The sequence below is a fragment of the Scyliorhinus torazame genome, chromosome 15 (genome assembly GCF_047496885.1).
Source record: "Scyliorhinus torazame isolate Kashiwa2021f chromosome 15, sScyTor2.1, whole genome shotgun sequence".
Classification (NCBI taxonomy): domain Eukaryota; kingdom Metazoa; phylum Chordata; class Chondrichthyes; order Carcharhiniformes; family Scyliorhinidae; genus Scyliorhinus; species Scyliorhinus torazame.
In genome coordinates, this window is record NC_092721.1 from 125477984 (window position 1) to 125497478 (window position 19495).

Here is a 19495-nt window from a genome sequence, read left to right on the forward strand (position 1 = left end):
TACCGGCGGGACCAGGCGCTGCGGGCGGGCTCTGGGGTGCTGGGGTGGGGGCGCGGGGCGATCTGGCCCCGGGGTGCGCCCCCCATGGTGGCCTGGCCCGCGATCGGGGCCCACCGATCCGCGACGGGCCTGTGCCGCGGGGGCACTCTTTTCCCTCCGCCTCGGCCACAGCCTTCACCATGGCCGACGCGGAAGAGACATCCCCCCCCCCCCCGCGCTTGCGCGGGGATGACATCAGCAGCCACTGACGCTTCCGCTTCCGCGCATGCACGGACTTCAGCCGGCCGCAAAGTCCTTTCGGTCCCGGCTGGTGTGGCGCCAAAGGCCTTTCCTGCCGGCCGGCAGCGCGCCAACCATCCGGCGCAGGCCTAGCCCCTCAAGGTGAGGGCTTGGCCCCTAAAGCTGCGGCGAAATCCGCACCTTTGGGGCGGCCCAATGCCGGAGTGGTTCCCGCCACTCCATCCTGCTGGGACCCCCTGCCCCGCTGGGTAGGGAAGAATCCCAGCCGGGGTTTTTAACAATCCCAAAACCCAGAAAGGTTACTCAGAACACCAGTTCTCAGTGGAGTATATTTTCAGTTTGGTATACTGTGAGAAAAGTAAAGTAAAGTAATCTTTATTGTCACTGGTATGCTTACATTAACACTGCAATGAAGTTACTGTGAAAAGTCCCTAGTCTCCACATTCCTGATCCTGTTTGGGTACACAGAAGAAGAATTCAGAATGTCCAAATTACCTAACAGCACGTCTTTCGGGACTTGTCGGAGGAAACCAGAGCACCCAGAAGAAACCCACGCAGACACGGGAAGAACGTGCAGACTCCACACAGACAGTGACGCAAGCCAGGAATCGAACCTGGGACCCTGGAGCTGTGAAGCAACATTGCTAACTACTGTGCTACCGTGCTGCTCACTCCTCTGATGTGGAAATGAGTGAAGAATAGCACACCCGTTGTGAGATCAATTAATAAAGAATATTTAAAGGCAGCACGGTGGCGCAGTGGGTAGTACTGCAGCCTCACAGCGCTGAGGGCCCAGGTTCGATCCCGGCTCTGGGTCACTGTCCGTGTGGAGTTTGCACATTCACCCCGTGTTTGCATGGGTTTCGCCCCCACAACCCAAAGATATGCAGGGTATGTGGATTGGCCACGCTAAATTGTCCCTTAATTGAAAAAATTAATTGGGTACTCTAAATGTATTAAAAAAAAAGAATATTTATTAATTTAAAAGGAAAAAAAACACACAATAAGAAGGGCTAAAATACTCTACAACACTTAATTATGCTGATGGTTACACGCCCAGGATTACATGAAGTTACCCCAACATCCAATATTATATAACTCTATGAGTTAAATCCAACACATAACTACCACACAAAGGTTATGTGGCCACATTTGGAATAAATCATCTTCAGTTTCAGCGAAGGCAAAACCTTCTCGGTTCGAGTTTTGGATCTTAACCAGCTACCCATTTAGCAATAACTTGTATTCAGGAGACTGTTTCTGCAACTGGGCATGGCTGTGATGGTAGCTGCTGTTACTGTATTACTTTCTTCAGTTATTGTGCTATGGATACATCATTCTTCCCCTTTGATGTTACTCACCCTGTGGATCTGGCTTCTAATATATACACGTCAATTTCCTTATCTCTCCACTTTGAGATTACCTGTTCTATATCCCATAGTTGTCCCCTAGTCACATAAGCTTTTCTCACTGATATGCTGATTCACATATCAAAATCCCTTGAGACAGTTGCTTTTATCAACTTCTGTTTTTATTTATTTTATCCCAATTTCATTTTTTAATCTTAATTTTCTCCAATCCTTAACAATATGACAGAATTTTTCATCAAAATGGAGAGTGATGGAGTTGATTCTGAGACTAGAATCCTGAATCTACATAAAAGAAACTATGATGGTATGAGACGGGGGGGGGGGGGGGCGGGGGGCGGTTGGCTTTGATGGATTGGGGAAAGTTAATTAAAGAGATGATGGTGGGTAGGCAATGGCAAACAATCAAAGAGCACATGGGCGAATTGCAATAATTGTTCTTTCCTGGCTGATGCAAAAATACGATGGGAGAATTAGACAAACCATGGCTTAGAAAGGAAAGTAGTGATAGTCTTAGATCAAAATAAAGGCATACAAATTAGCCAGAAAAAACAGCAGACCTGAGGATTGGGAACAGTTTAGAATTCAGCAAAGGGGGACTAAAGAGTTGATTAAGAAGGAACTGGGGTCCCTGTGCTGTGAGGCAGCCATTGGACCACCATGGGATATTTTACATCTGTATGAGAGGAAGGACAAGGTTTTGGTTTAATATCTCATCTGAAAGCTGTCACCTTTGACTGGGCAATTGTGGAAAGTGACTTCCTCAGTGAAGTCACTGTCGGCCTTCAGTTTGTGCCACAGCAGCCAAGTCAGAATATTCCCGTAACAGCCTCCCCGAACAGGTGCCGGAATGTGGCGACTAGGGGTTTTTCACAGCAACTTCATTTGAAGCCTACTTGTGACAATAAGCGATTTTCATTTTCATATGGCCCTTTTTTTGCCAATATTGGAACTTGTGCTGCTTTAAATTTAATTGTCTTCATAGATTCATAGATTCACAGTGCAGAAGGAGGTCATTCAGCCCATCGAGTCTGCACCAGCTTTTGGAAAGAGCACCCTACTTAATCCTGCACTTCCACCCTATCCCCGCAACCCAGTAATCCAACCTAACCATTTGGACACTAAGGGGCAATTTAGCCTGGCCAATCCACCTAACCTGCATACCTTTGGACTGTGGGAGGAAACGGAGCACCCGGAGGAAACCCACACAGACAGGGGGAGAAATTGCAAACTCCTCGCAAACAGTTACCGAGGCCAGAATTGAACCCGGGTCCCTGGAGCTGTGAAGCAGCAGTGATAACCACTGTGCCACCGTGCCACCCATTATGGCAGAAGTCTTATTTTTGGTTAATTTTAGGGAGTTTTTGCCAGGTGCCAGTGTCGAAATAACCACATCCTTATTTGCAGATTGGATGGAGTGGTCAGGCAAAGAATGTTTCTCTCAACATTTTACACAGAAGCCTTTTTATCATTAACCATTGGTTGAAATTCCGTGAGGGCCTTTTAACTCCAAAAAAAACATATCAAAACTTAAAAGAACTACTTGGCTGCCCACGAATGATTCGATATGCCATCCATGTACTCTTCCAATACAATTGTTAAGCGTGTTTGTGTTCACCACACAGTCAGCTTGTTAATAAGTAAATCAAAATTCGAGACATTGGCGGGAGTTCGGAACTGGAACTGTGAAGGGCATGAGAAAAGAGAAATACTTTTCAATTTTAATTGACTGGTCTAAGTCCATCTCTTTATGTTGTGCGTCAAGCTATATTTAAGGAATCCCATCCTCTGCCCTCTGAGTGATTCCATCTATTAAACAAATTTCATGACAAAAATTAACAAGTCCAAATCATTGACAGGGAGTTTTCACTCGAATCTCGGTGACGTTTGCGGAAGCCTCTCCCCCACCTCTATAAACCAATGGAGTAAGTGAGGTCCAGAGAGGGACGCTCTCCGGTTCTGTTGGGTGCTGAGAGCCCAGCTTCCTGATAGGGACGGAGCACGTTCCGTCCTCAAGTTTAAGGCAAGAGACTTCATTCCAAAGGTAAGACGACTGACAAAACAGCCGCTGACATAAAGGGAGTTTGGTGTAGTATTATCTTCTGAATCGTATGCATTGGTTTGTTTCTTGTAAACTGATACTCTGTCCCCACTGATGTCTGATATTTCAAGTCAAGAATAAAAGCTGAGCGGAGTGAAGGAAGCGACGCTTGTGGAGCAGGAACTTACTGGTTCTGTGTTGGATCTTTAACAAGATACCCCGCTGGAGAAAGACCGTCTCCTCGGTCATTTGACATGAGCAAGCTTTCTTGCCCATGTCATTTCAACAACTTGAAATGCTTGAATGTTAGTGCAGTTTCCTCAGGATTAGTTGCTGATGATTGAATAAGCACAGCGAACAGAATCAAAGAAAGAGCGCTGTTGGTAATCTGAAATGAAACAGAAAATGCTGCCGGCTGAGGCAGCCTCTGTGTGGGGAAGGTACAAGCTCCTACTTCGGCTCGAGATCCAGTTCTGAAACGTTAACTTCTCCGTCTTCTCCACAAGTTGCTGCCTGACCTGTTCTTTTTTATAAATCCAAATGCAGGTATGTCCCTAACCTGCAAAAAGACAGACTGGCCAGCCCAGAATATCCGTCTATCATCCAATTTTATAATCAGTGTTAGAAAATGAGTTAGCTGTTGGATTTATATACTCCGAACCCGCCCTTCACATTTCAGAGGTGTCTCTGGCTCCAAGACATGAATGAAAATGATTGTCTTTAGCAATGAAGATCCCCACTCCATACAGTGATGTGGCCAACCTTTCCCAGCATTGGAGGATTTGCTTCAATATTCCAGTTGGACAAACGGCTGATGCTCACTCACCCCCTCCCTGAGCTTTCACTAACAGCTCAGCCAGTGGCTCAGATTTACTCCGCTGTCCATTACTGGAGGGGCGTGTCAGCACCGAGCTGGCGGCTTCCAATCAGCACTCCCACCACAGTTCTATCTGTCATTTCATTGTATTGTCCACATCGCTATGTTCATGGTGACTGTTTCAAAGAGACAGTTTGAATTAGCCTGAGCCGGTGCTGCGCGGAATCACAAATCCAGCGATACCCAAACCAGAGTTCTGTCCAGTAAGTTGATTTTATTTTCCATCCTCGGGGACACCAGCGGTGCATTCATATCTTTGCCCTTTTGTGTATTCATTCGGAATGTCAGATATTTGTGTCTGCTTCTTTCTCTTTCAGCTTTCTGGGGATTAGCAGCCTTGCTGCCAGCTCCATTTCGGACAGAAAATGAACATTCACGTCGATGGGATAGTAGCCATTGTGCTGTTTTATATGTTAATCTTATGTGTTGGAATATGGGCCGCTTGGAAAAGTAAAAATTCGGGCACTGATCAAGATCGAAGTGAAACCATAATGATTGGAGGAAGAGACATCGGGTTACTGGTCGGTGGGTTCACCATGACAGGTGAGTGTCCAGTACTCATTCTGAAGTTCCTGTGTGTCGCTTCGCCCAGGTTCAGTCGGTTCTGTGCACTCTGCGCCCCGGTATTGGTGCAGGAACGGCTGGAGCGAACAAAGAATGGAGAGAATACACTCGACAATATTTGGGCTTTTGGCGCCCATTCTATTTTAGACCGTTTAACCCAGTGAGGAGAGTAAATGCGAAGATTAAACTGACGTTCTATTGTTTTTTAATACTCTACAATTTAAAAAAAGGTTTAAATAAACCATCAAGTGTCCCTTTGTAGATTGCCCCCGAATGTCGTTTCAGCACATTCATCAGCAGTCACAATATTCTGATGGAGAAGGTGCGATTTGCTTCTCCGCTGTCGAACATTTGAAGATAGATGTTACATAAAACAGACTCTCACTGCCTGAATTCTCGCCCCTTCTGTAATGTGTGTTGCCTTTTTAGCCATTTCCGTACAAGTGTAAGTAATTCATGCCTCACTTGATCAGTTCATGAGGGACACTACATTTTTATTCTCATTTTCTTGCTGTTTTCATCTTCTGTTGGCGCCGGAATTGTATTTGCTCTAGTCCTGGACTAAGGTTGTCTTTCATTAAAACTGCTCCTTCTTTTCTCATGACAGCGACCTGGGTTGGCGGTGGTTATATCAATGGCACAGCAGAGGCGGTTTATGTCCCTGGGTACGGCCTGGTCTGGGCACAGGCTCCATTTGGATATGCACTCAGTCTGGTTTTAGGTATGGACCCCAAAGCCCTTGGGCATTGCACAAAGAAAATCGACTTGAAGCTTTAACAATTGCCACATCCAGCAGCAGCAGCCCACAACTTTAACAAACCGCACCGCGTAGTACTACTCATATCAAACACGTAATCCATATACAACTCACCAACTAACACAGAACCAGTACACAGACAACCCCACTGGCAGTAACTATTCAAAGCAGCCCGTTAACAGTAACTAACTTTAACAAACCGCACCACGTAGTACTACTCATATCAAACACGTAACCCATATAAAACTCACCAACCAACACAGAACCAGTACACAGACAACCTCAGCTCTGATTGACTTCAATAAGTGTCGCTCATCCCCGTGTGACAAGGTTTCACATGTTAACAAAACATTAATAGAGATTCAATTGTCTCCTGCTGAAAAATCAGTGGATTACTGAAACGCGGAAGGTCAGCTCATGTGGTGCATGCGGTGGAGTTATGTTTATGAACATATGGCAGGGTCAGTGGATAATTTTAAATTATATTCATACATTAGAAAAAATGACACTATTGCGCACTGTCAATGTGCACAGTCCGAGTTTTCTTCCCAGCTTTTATTAAATTAGGTCTCATTATAACGAAAACATTGAAGACAGGGAGTAACATTCAGAGAACCTTATGCGTTGGTCTTTCCAAGCTAAATTAACAATTAACATCATTAACTCCCAGGCTGTAAAACACACCTAATGGTACCAACAGTTTTTGAAGAGGTTTATTAAATCGAGTAAAATTAATGCGGGAATGAGTTTTCGCCGTGTTTCATCAGGTTAAAACTGAAAATCCAGATTATAAACCACAGGAATTTGAGTACCGTCAGAATTTATAGAACAAACTGCCTCTAAATACAGTGCGCGCTTGACTAAAGCACAGTCCAGTTTTGAGATTCCATCAGGCCAAACCACAGCGGATTTCCACAGGGGCCTTGCAGTTAAATGAGTCCAGCTCTCTCCCCGCTTTGCAGTAATCTGGTTGGCGATTTGTTGTCATTTGAGATTTCAGGGGTTCTCTCTCTTACAGGTGGTCTATTTTTCGCTAAACCCATGCGCTCACGGGGTTACGTGACCATGTTGGATCCATTTCAGCAGATCTACGGCAAACGAATGGGAGGATTGCTTTTCATCCCCGCCCTCATGGGAGAGATCTTCTGGTCGGCAGCTGTACTTTCTGCGCTAGGTAACTTGCCCACCCACCGGCAGGGACATGTGTCACTGCCTGAAATCCAACTCGTGTCAATTTCACACCTAACGCGCGTCTTATGTACGTTTGAAAGTCAAACAAAAGTCCAACCTAAGGTTTAACAACAAAAGTAAATGCTGCGACCGTTTCTCTGCGAACAAGGCAACGTTTTCTATGTTGGAATAAAGGACGGATAACTTGTTTTCTTTATATTTACTGTACTGAAGTTAAGTTCACAAACAACTGCTTTTCAGGTGCAACCTTGAGCGTGATTGTAGACATCAACATAAACATATCGGTTGTTATTTCTGCTGTGATCGCAATATTATACACTCTGGTGGGTGGACTGTACTCGGTCGCGTACACGGATGTGGTCCAGTTATTCTGCATCTTCATAGGATTGGTAAGCAGAATAAGTCACCAGCAGCCTTAAATTAATTAGTTCAGTCAAAGTAAGCCAACTTTTCAACATTGGTATCTTTATTTCCCAGTGGATCAGCATCCCTTTCGCCATGTTAAACCCAGCAGTTACAGATATCTCCATCACAGCAAGTCAGGAAGTTTACCAGGAGCCTTGGCTGGGGTCTGTTAACACACTGGATATCTTCACTTGGATCGACAACTTCCTATTATTGGTAATGTCTTCAAAAAACAGCACCATGTTGCTTAATGTATACCGTAATGAAGCCAATAAAACTAGTTACTAATGCATACTGAAATAATAACGCATCTGAAAATGTGTTCTAAAGTAAATATAACATTCCTCACAGGATGCATTATCAATGCCTGGTTAGGTGAGATAGGTAGAATGTGGTGACAATACAAGAATTAACCATTGTGTTTATTTTCAGATGTTGGGTGGAATCCCATGGCAGGTGTATTTTCAAAGGGTCCTTTCTGCTTCTTCCGCTACCTATGCACAGGTCCTCTCCTTTCTGGCTGCCTTTGGCTGCGTAGTCATGGCCATTCCATCTGCACTTATCGGTGCAATTGGTGCATCCACTGGTAAAGTAGCCTGATCTTCACATTGTCGTTCTAATTTATTTCATCCGTACCAGTCTGCGATGCTGGACGTTACAAAAAAAAAAATCATTGCTAACACTTCAAAAAAATAATTTCCTTCTAACATTGTCATTTGGATCATCTGAGTGATGATGTGAAATACTTCTGTTACAATTGCTCTCGCTTTGTTAAGGTTATGACTAAAGCTAAATAATGGTACAGCTTCGACCTGGAACTTAAAGTTAAGACTTGTAGTTGTAGATTTTGAAACTTTCACAGGCCCTTGCAGCCTGTCCACTTTTGTTCAAGGTTGGGATCCAAAATAATGGCATTTTCTTAATTTTAAAATTGCTGCATCAAAAATCCTGGAGTAAAATCCTGGAGACTTTAAACTAGCAAGTTGGGGGGGAAAGGAAGTGTAAAGCTATGGACAGTATAATGGTTAATGGAGATCAAGGCAGCAGGTTACGTGACAGGTTATTATGTAGAGATATGGGTTCAAAGACAAGGAAAATTAGGAGAAAGGGTAAGAGGAAAAATAAATTGCATAAAGTTACTGATCAAGGTGTTAGGATTCATAACAAAGACAGAAAAAACAGCATAAGTGTACTTTACCTGAATGCTCGTAGTATACAAAATAACGTAAATGAGTTGATGGCGCAAATCATCGTGAATGACTATGATTTAGTGGCCATTACTGGAACATGGTTAAAAGATGGTCACGACTGGGAGTTAAATATCCAAGGGTATCAGACTATATGAAAGGATAGAATGGACGGTCAGGGCGGTGGTGTAGCTGTGTTGTTTAAGGATGGCATCCGGGCAATAGTAAGGGATGATATTGGAGCTATGGAGGACAAGATTGAATCAATTTGGGTGGAAATCAGGAATAGTAAGGCAAAAAGGTCACTGATAGGAGTAGTCTATAGGCCACCAAATAGTAACAGGATGGTAGGGCAGGCAATAAGCAAAGAAATAACGGATGCATGTAGAAATGGTACAGCAGTTATCATGGGAGATTTTAATCTGCATATCGATTGGTTTAACCAGGTTGGTAAAGGCAGCTTTGAGGAGGAGTTTATAGAATGTGCCCGGGATGATCTCCTGGAACAGTATGTAATGGAACCTACAAGGGAACAAGCGGTCCTAGATCTGGTCCTGTGTAATGAGGCAGGATTGATTCATGATCTCATAGTTCAGGATCCTCTTGGAAGGAGCGGCCACAATATGGTGGAATTTAAAATACAGTTGGAGGATGACAAAGTAAAATCAAACACTAGTGTTTTGTGCTTAAACAAAGGCGATTACAATGGGATGAGAGAAGAACTAGCTAAGGTAGACTGGGAGCAAAGACTTCATGGTGAAGCAGTTGAGGAACAGTGCAGAACCTTCCGAGCGACCTTTCACAGTGTTCAGAAAAGGTTCATACCGACAAAAAAGAAAGACGGCAGAAAGGGGGAAAATCGACCGTGGATATCTAAGGAGGTGAGGGAGAGTATCAAATTGAAGGAAAAAACATACAAAGTGGCAAAAATTAGTGGGAGACTAGAGGACTGGGACGTCTTTAGGGGACAACAGAAAGCTACTAAAAAAGCCATAAAGAAGAGTAAGGTAGACTATGAAAGTAAACTGGCTCAGAACATAAAAGCAGATAGTAAAAGTTTCTACAAATATATAAGACAAAAAAGAGTGGCTAAGGTAAATATTGGTCCTTTGGAAGATGAGAAGGGAGATTTAATAATAGGAGACGGGGAAATGGCTGAGGAGCTGAACAGGTTTTTTGGGTCAGTCTTCACAGTGGAGGACACAAATAACATGCCAGTGACTGATGGAAATAAAGATATGATAGGTGAGGACCTTGAGATGATTGTAATCACTAAGGAGGCAGTATTGGGCAAGCTAATGGGGCTAAAGGTAGACAAGTCTCCTGGCCCTGATGGTATGCATCCCAGAGTGTTAAAAGAGATGGCTAGGGAAATTGTAAACGCACTAGTGATAATTTATCAAAATTCACTAGACTCTGGGGTGGTCCCAGAGGATTGGAAAGTAGCAAACGTGACACCACTGTTTAAAAAAGGAGGTCGGCAGAAAGCGGGTAATTATAGGCCGGTAAGCTTAACTTCAGTTGTAGGGAAAATGCTGGAATCTATCATTAAGGAGGAAATAGCGGGGCACCTGGAGGGAGATTGTCCCATTGGGCAGACGCAGCATGGGTTCACAAAGGGTAGGTCGTGTCTGACTAATTTGGTAGAATTTTTTGAGGACGTTACCAGTGCAGTAGATAACGGGGAGCCAATGGATGTGGTATATCTGGATTTCCAGAAAGCTTTTGACAAGGTGCCACACAAAAGGTTGCTGCATAAACTAAAGATGCATGGCATTGAGGGTAAAGTGGTAGCATGGGTAGAGGATTGGTTAACTAACTGAAAGCAGAGAGTGGGGATAAATGGGTGTTTCTCTGGTTAGCAACCTGTAACTAGTGGGGTCCCTCAAGGATCAGTGTTGGGCCCACAGTTGTTCACAATTTACATAGACGATTTGGAGTTGGGGACCAAGTGCAATGTGTCAAAGTTTGCAGACGACACTAAGGTGAGTGGTAAAGCAAAAAGTGCAAAGGATACTGGAAGTCTGCAGAAGGATTTGGATCGGTTAGGTGAATGGGCTAGGGTCTGGCAGATGGAATTCAATGTTGCCAAGTGTGAGGCTATCCATTTTGGGAGGAATAACAGCAGAATGGATTATTATTTAAACTGTAAGATGTTAAAACATGCTGCTGTGCAGAGGGACCTGAGTGTGCTGGTGCACGAGTCACAAAATGTTGGTGTGCAGGTGCAACAGGTGATTAAGAAGGCTAATCGCGTTTTGTCTTTCATTGCTAGAGGGATGGAGTTCAAGACTAGGGAGGTTATGCTGCAATTGTATAGGGTGTTGGTGAGGCCGCATCTGGAGTATTGTGTTCAGTTTTGGTCTCCTTACCTGAGAAAGGACATATTGGCACTGGAGGGAGTGCAGAGGAGATTCACTAGGTTGATCCCAGAGTTGAGGGGATTAGATTATGACGAGAGGTTGAGTAGACTGGGACTGTACTCATTGGAGTTTAGAAGGATGCGGGGGGGATTTTATTGAAACATATAAAATTATGAAGGAAATAGATAGGATAGATGTGGGCAGGTTGTTTCCACTGGTCGGGGAAAGCAGAACTAGGGGGCATAGCCTCAAAATAAGGGGAAGTAGATTTAGGACGGAGTGTAGGAGGAACTTCTTCACCCAAAGGGTTGTGAATCTCTGGAATTCCTTGCCCAGTGAAGTAGTAGAGGCTCCTTCTTTAAACATTTTTAAGAAAAAGATAGATACCTTTCTAAAGAATAAAGGGATTCGGGGATGTGGTGTACGGGCTGGAGAGTGGAGCTGAGTCCACAAAGATCAGCCATGATCTCATTAAATGGCGGAGCAGGCTCGAGGGGCCAGATGGCCTACTCCTGTTCCTAGTTCTTATGTTCTTCTGTTCTTATGTAAATCAATGACGAACAGTTTCATATTTCCCATCAGTTCTATAAAAATGCAGAGAAGAATTGTATCATGATTTGCAACCATCATGTTCCTGGTTGATGGATTTTTTAAAAATACCTAAGTGTTCTGCCTAAAGTGAAACATATTTGTGATACATGAGAATCTTGAAATATAGTGAATGACAGCTCATGTATCTTGTTGATTGGAGTATTTGTTCATGTACAGCCTCATTCCCAATAAATCCTAATTGTGATGGATGAATCTTTTTTTTAAAAAGAGTTGCTAGGCAATGTTTTCCTTGCTAGACAGATTGTTTATAACATTTAATTAAAATTATTTAACATTCAAAATGCTTCTGTAAATGTGGCCACATAGTTTTAATTTCCTTACAGATCATAAAATGCACAAATAAAATAAACAGTGAAAAAATAATCGCATTTCCAGATTCCAGTGGTCACAGTTTTCTGTAACATTTCATTGAAATACAACATTCACAAATGTATGAACTGTGATAGTGATCAAAATAAAAGCAAATTCTGTTGGCATATTGGCAAAATTGTTACTCCAGTCTTTACTATTAGTACATTTCTGTTCTGAACACACAAACATTAATTCCATTTTGGAAATCAAAAGGAAACAAATTGGGGATTAGTCTGAAATACTAATCACAAAATTATGTTATCGCAATGTTTGCATGGAATTGTATCAAGAGTTTGTGTTTGTAGTATTAAAGTATTTGCAATGAATGACATTCCTTTTGTCTGCAGGTTGTTATACAGTTGATATTTAGATGGTCCTTTTCTCTATGTAGACTGGAATCAGACTTCCTATGGTCTGCCGGATCCCAAAAACAAGAATGAGACGGACATGATTTTGCCAATAGTGCTGCAGCATTTGTGTCCATCTTATATTTCCTTTTTTGGCCTTGGAGCTGTCTCTGCTGCAGTGATGTCATCGGCTGATTCTTCCATCTTGTCAGCAAGTTCCATGTTTGCTCACAATATTTACCATCTTGCATTCAGACAAGAGGTAAGCTTGGATTTCAACAAGGCAATTATTCATACAGGCATGTTTTTATAAGTGCAGAAGCACTATCAACCTGTGTACCCATAGTTCACATAATATTTTATTGTGATACTTGCAGCAAATGAGAGTGCAAGGAGCTCTATTTAAATAATCCTTATGTTTTCCCAAAATGAATGAGGTGGCAGACAGTTGGATCTATTTTCCGGTCAACTTCCTTCCAGAAAATCACTGATAATTGAGTACTGAGTCAAGGTTTGTGTGGCACACTTTAGGAAGGATGCCAAAGTCTTGTAGAGGAAGCAGAGGAGATTTGCTCGAATGATTCTTGGGATGAACGACTTTAATTACATGAATAGAAAATCTAGGATTGTTCTTTTTTGAGCAGAGAACACTAAAGGAAGATTTGATGCAGGGTGTTCAAAATTATGGAGGGTCTTGATAATAAGTAAGGAGAAACTTTTTCCAGTGGCAGAAGGGTCAGTAACCAGAGGACACAAATTTAAAGCAATTGGCAAAATAACCAGAGGTGAGATGAGGAGATTATTTTTCCCCAGTGAGTTGTTATAATCGGGATTGCATTGCTAAAGCAGATTCAATAATAACCTTCAAAAGAGAATTGGATGAACACTTGAAGTTGAAAGAAAAGAAGAGTTTTGAGAATGGACAGAAGAATGGAATTAATTGGATAGCATTAAAGTAGTAGATCATTTGGTAGAATGGTGTACATTAATTATTGCTGTTCAGGTCAAAACATACTGAAGCCCAGGAAGGTAACAATGATTTCAATTACTGTAGTGCGATGAAGAGGTCACAACTAGATATTGATTCTGTTGATAAAATCCTCTTTGAGTAACTTGAAGGAAACCATATCACATTGGCTTCTTCTGCCCATACAACAGTGATTAATATTCTCTTCTCAAATTCATTCTTATTCATTACAGGCCACAGACAACGAAATAGTGTGGGTAATGCGAATTACCATTTTTCTGTTCGGAGGAGCAGCAACATCAATGGCACTGCTGGCCGAATCTATTTATGGTCTATGGTATCTGAGCTCAGACCTTGTCTACGTTATTATCTTTCCTCAGTTAATATCAGTACTCTTCATCAAAGGAACGAACACATATGGCTCGATTGCTGGATATGTCATTGGTCTTTTGTTTCGAATTAGTGGCGGTGAACCATATTTACACCTGCAACCATTTGTTTATTATCCTGGATGCTATTTAGAACATAGCTTTGGAGGCAAACCTGTCTACGTTCAGAGATTCCCCTTTAAAACCATGTCAATGTTATTCTCCTTCTTGGGAAACCTCGGTGTCTCATATTTGGCCAAGCATCTGTTTGAAAGTGGAATATTGCCACCAAAATTAGACTTTCTTGACAGTGTTGTGTCACGACATAGTAGGGAAAACATGGACAAAACAACCTTGGTGAATCATGACAATATTACTTTGTCAGAGCTGGCGCATGTTAATCCAAAACACAGTGCTTCACATAATGCTGCTTTCAGCAATAAGGAAGCATTTGACGACTCTGAGACAAATACTGAATTTTCCAAGTCAGACAATGATTGATCCTCAACCCCTATTATTTAATGAGATCAGTGCAATCATGATAAACCAAGGATGTTACACTAACGATATAAAGTAGCATTTTAGTAGTTAGAGTATTTTTAGAAAATAAAAGAAAATTGTTTATATCAGTGCTTTACTGATGATTGTTCACTTAAATACTGTTGTACAGTATTCTTTTAATTCATTCACATGAAATCAGATTAAGCTAACATTTTTGAACCTGGACGGATTGTTGATTCTTGCTAAGTACTTTACATTGGCACATAACAGAGACAAGCTATTATAATTTATATAGACTAAGTAGTGTTGTGGAGCTTTGTATAAAAATGGTGGCATCATGACCGTCACAAATTAATTGGTCCAGTGTTCTCCCTATTCATTGGCCAAACCCTGGAATGAACTGGACTCGGGTAGACATTTGACTTATCACTTGTTGATGAGGTTTTAATTGTCACTTTTTGTTCCATTTACCTACACTTATGTATCCAAATACGCATTCTTGCATATATATATATATATGCACAAATAATAAACCCCGATAAGTCTATAAATCTTGCTATTTTAATTGATGAAGCAGCAAAGTATTCAATGACAGACCCAATTAGTCCCATAGTCTAGAATCTGGATTGCTTTCCAGTTCATTTAGGAAATCTGGTGCAAATGGCATATTGCAACTTTATTGTTCATCATTAATAACCAATATGAAACATATGGTGCTGATCACACACCTTTAGAGATAAATATGACCATTAGTATCATTGACCATTGACATTTTATTGTTAATACCAGATATTGTTGAATATTATTTGCACCTTAAAATATGCAGAACAAATCTATCCATAGTTCAGATGATCGCCAGTACTCCAATAATAATCAAATGCCTTGTAATTGTTTTAAAAATAGGTCTATTGGCCAAAGCAGTAAATTATCTACAGATGTTATGAAGGTTAAATGGAGCAGCGGTAGATTCCTTCATGAATACATCTATTTTGTATCCAAGACAAAGGGAAAGGAATATAATTATGTATTAATGTCATTTCCAATTTTTGTTTCACACTACATATTGTATCATGCGATTTAAGCAAAATATTACAGGTCGAGTACTATAAAATGCAATGCAGGATTTGCACTTTCATACACATTTTTATAATCTGTTCGTTGTAGGGTATGTCTAATGCTCAATGTTAGTGGTGTCTTGCCAGTTGGCCAGCTGGCATAAAGATTGCAAGATGTAAATGTTACTTTTACTCTGTGGAACATGCATATATCATCTTTGCAGAATTGTTGTGTATTTTATTTTTAACTGTGGGGCCAAAATTTCTCAGGGGTTCTACCCGTTTCCCATAGCAACATCAATGGGAGACTATCAAGCTCAGTAGAAAACAATGCAGACCTAGTTGCAATGGGTGCTCACTGTATCCAGGATCTTTTGATTTTCTTTGTAAGGGGCAATTATCAACAAGGGAGCAGAATCAGGCCAGGGACTGTAAACAGTTGAACCTTGGACGAGGTTAGGCATACTATCATTCATGAGGACAATCATGGGTTCCACCATTTAGGTCTACGTTAATAAAATGCCCTGGAATGCTAAGAAAATGCCCTGGAATGCTAAGAAAATCCCCTGCTTTATTTTAAATCAGATCAGTGCCCTTACAAAGAGGCTGAGGAGCACATAGTGAGGCTAGGCAGAGCCAGGATAATGTATCTTAAATAGCAGTGAATACTGAACTTCTTGATGCCCTTCTGGCACTTGGACCCAACTGCTGCATCCTAATTCAGTGCCCTTCCATTAACCCTACAAGCTTTAGTGAGGTTGTTGCCTTTCTTTACGGCGGAGGAAGGTATGTTCTTGTTAGGCAAGGTGATCAAATGTTATTGGGGATAGATGGGAAAGGTTACCAGAAATAGATGGTAAAGGTCATTGTGGATAGATGGGTCAGCACAGTTGGCTGGATGGCTGGTTTGTGATGTGAAGTAGCGCCAACAGTATGGGTTCAATTCCTGTACCGGCTGAGGTTATTCATGAAGTCCCTGCCTTTTCAAGCCTGCCCCTCGCCTAAGTTATGGTGACCCTCAGGTTAGATCATCACCAGTCAGCTCTTAAAGGGGAAAGCAGCCTACGGTCATCTGGGACTGAGATTACATTTACATTTAGTATATTCTGGATCAAACGATCTAGCATCCTCTGCTAGTTTAACCATCTAGCATCCTCTGTCCAGATAGATCAATCAATGCAGTTGAGTAAAAAAAAATCTTTAGCTGATTTCCATTTAAATATCCTACATCTCTCCTAAGAGTTTGCACTTAATCTGCCAGTTAAAGCATGTTACCTCATTCATTAACATTACATTGCACTCTTTTGCAATGTTGAGAAAAACAATTTATTCAATCATCTTACCATCTAAAAGACTGTACAGTTCTCCTTCCTGATATCCAAATGCTTCGTAAATGATTCCATGGATTTTACCTCAAGTATTTCTTCAGTTAATCCATCAACCTTTCCTTGTATAAAGAAGTTCCTTGTGTAAGGAAATCCTAAATTTGCCTCACATTCATTTCAGCATGTGTCTAGTTGTCCTTTTGACAATGGTTTAGACTGAAGTATTGCTCTAGATTTATTTTTAATAGACTTGTTGCTGTCTTATATACCTCAATGAAATCTCCTCTCAATCACCTACTTGGCATGATAAGAAACCCACATTTCTCAAGTCTGTCCTCATAATTCAGTTGATATGAGGAATCAGCCTGCTGGATCATCTGTGCATTGCTTCCAGAGCTTGAATATCTTTGTGTCTTGATGACCGAAGTTGGGCATTATGCTCAATGTATGATAAGCTTGAAAGACTACAGTTTTGCATCATACCTCTGCATTGTATTCTAATGGTTTTAGCAATATTGCTCATGATTTGTTTTATGGACTGCTGGTCCATAGTCACTTGGCTCATTACTTTTCTGGCAACTTCACCTTTAGTTATTCAATACCAGTTTTGAATATGTACGGGGACCAATCCTATGTTCAATACCTTGACTTCTTCCTGTTGAATTTCATCTGCTATTGTTCTGTCCATTTAGAGATTTTATTTAGTCATTGTTGAGGTCTTTGACTTTTTAGCCACGACTACCTCTTGAGCTTACAATAGTTTGCAAATTTAGCCAATTTGAATGCAATTGATTTAAATTAGAAAAAGTAAGAGTCCTAACTCTATACGGTATTCCACTTCATGCTTTTCTTTATCATCACAACATCACTCCTCAACACAATATTCACTGCATCTTAATCTTCACCGAATTCACATTTGTTTTCTAATTTCTTTATTTCAAACAAGGAGAAATTAGACTGGATACATTCATGGGAATATTGTACTGTACAGTTGGCATTGCTAAGAAAACAGTAAGTGTTAAGGTCATTCATATTGACTCAAAATGCTTGATTGGAAACCAATTGGAGTAACTTGGTAAGTTTACACCAAGATATAAACAAATCTATATTTGTAGCATTCATGCAAAAACTCAGCAAAGTTATTAAAGTACAGTTCCATTTGGAAATCCTAAAGTTTTTCAAATATGAATGGGATTGCCAAAGTTGTTCACAATGAGGAAAGGTTAAAACTCCAGTGGTGCAAGTTTTAAAAGTAGGAAATTAAAAGTAACAAGGGAAGTCAAACAGGGCTTTTTTCAATGTGAAATAATCCTAGATATGTGGAATAAATCACCAGGAAAAGCCATTGAACTAGATGGCACAAATGCATAAAGAGACAATTAGTGATAAAGATACTGAAAAATTTAATGACAAGACAGCTAGGTGATGTTAATCAAGCAAAGAGGCAGACTTTTGAGCCTAAAAGCCTTTCCCTGTTCATTAAAATTTGCAAGTATTGCTTTGGTGATACATTTGGATCATTGAAATTCAGGGATCGATTGGAAAGAATAAAATAATTATTACAACATTTTACAATGACAATTTCATTTTAGTGTTGTCAGTATTTTTGAACTCTGGTCTGGAGTTTTAATAGAAGGCATTTATTTATGTTTGCTCGGAGGTCTAAGAGAAGGAGTGTATATGAACTGTTCCAAACATTACAGTCTGTATGCAAAGTGGTATGCAAGTTTTTTCTGTTATCATTTAGAAGTGTAGTGCCCTTAGATTTTTTTAACTATCAAAGAGGATAATGCTTTGTTAGTATACAAAATGCCAATTTTGAGATACTTAAGCTGAGAAAAAATCTTGTAAATTAAACAAGAGACTTATGATAGCAATGCCGTTAGTATAAGAGCAACCTCCTGGTTTTTCCCCAGCCAACTGTTCATTACTTGAAATCATAGAATAATATTTACTTTTATTCATTTCAAATATATTCAATCAAATGTACATGATGTCTGTAGACAATTTAATGTATGGCATGCCTCAGATGATCAGTCACTATGTTGTGAATGTACAGTGTAAATACATATAATGTATATTTTTGTCTGTGCCAGAGTTGTCATCTGAGGATTCTATCAAGTACGGTTGTATAAAACATTATTTGAGTATTCATCATTTGTGGAAATGTCATAGTCAGGAAGCAGACTGTGAGATATGTTACTTGTCTTCCTTTCCATTAGAACAATAATTGTTTGCAACGTGTCCATTATCAGGTATTTCTGGTGTTCATTATGCAATATTAATCAAATAAATAATGTGATTTAAGAAATGCTTAAACATTTAATTGATAACCTTGGCTTGCTGAACTGGAGGGGCCACTCTTATGATGAGCATAGCTATTGTGAAACTTAAGTATCAAATTTGTGAATAGAAGGGCAGCGTGGCGGCACAGTGGTTAGCACTGCGGCCTCATGGTGCCAAGGTCCCAGGTTCGATCCCGGCTCTGGGTTACCGTCCGCGTGGGTTTGCACATTCTCCCCGTGTTTGTGTGGGTTTTGGCCCCACAACACAAAAAAAACTGTGTAGGATAGGTGGATTGGCCATGCTAAATTGCCCCTTAATTGGAAAAAATGAATTGTGTATTCTAAATTAATTAAAAAAAGAAAAAAAAAAAAAATTGTGAATAGAACAATGCCTTCACAAATGTGTTCACTTACCATGGAGATCTGCATGAAATATTCTTCCAACAACAACTTGGATATATATTGTGCCTGTAACATAGTAAAAATATCTTGTGGCGCTCTACAGAAACACAAAAGAAAGAACTCTTGTAAAAGATACAGTGGAGGGGTTAGGAATGAGTTGCAGACTGGTCAAAACTGCTGAAGGCTCCTCAATCTAAGGGGAGTAAAAGGATAGGTGGTTTCAAATGAGTTTAGAGTTAGAAGAGCAGAGGGCATGGGCAAGCTATTTGAACCAGGGGAAGCTGTAACGG

At 40.9% G+C, this 19495-nt stretch overlaps 1 protein-coding gene across 2 annotated transcripts; it reads left to right on the forward strand.

Annotated features, from left to right (window-relative positions):
* Nucleotides 1–3522: 3522 nt before the first annotated feature.
* On the forward strand, nucleotides 3523–18829 carry LOC140391799 (high-affinity choline transporter 1). Of its 2 annotated transcripts, none has more exons than XM_072476682.1 (9): nucleotides 3523–3651; nucleotides 4843–5068; nucleotides 5697–5810; nucleotides 6865–7020; nucleotides 7278–7426; nucleotides 7515–7658; nucleotides 7875–8028; nucleotides 12347–12564; nucleotides 13503–18829. In XM_072476682.1, exons 2-9 carry the CDS (start codon nucleotides 4891–4893, stop codon nucleotides 14136–14138), a joined length of 1749 nt encoding a protein of 582 aa, XP_072332783.1. In that variant the 5' UTR covers nucleotides 3523–3651; nucleotides 4843–4890; the 3' UTR covers nucleotides 14139–18829. The 2 variants fall into 2 exon arrangements, with proteins under 2 accessions (XP_072332783.1, XP_072332784.1); XM_072476683.1 differs by lacking the exon at nucleotides 3523–3651 and adding an exon at nucleotides 4334–4728.
* The last annotated feature ends 666 nt before the right edge of the window (nucleotides 18830–19495 follow it).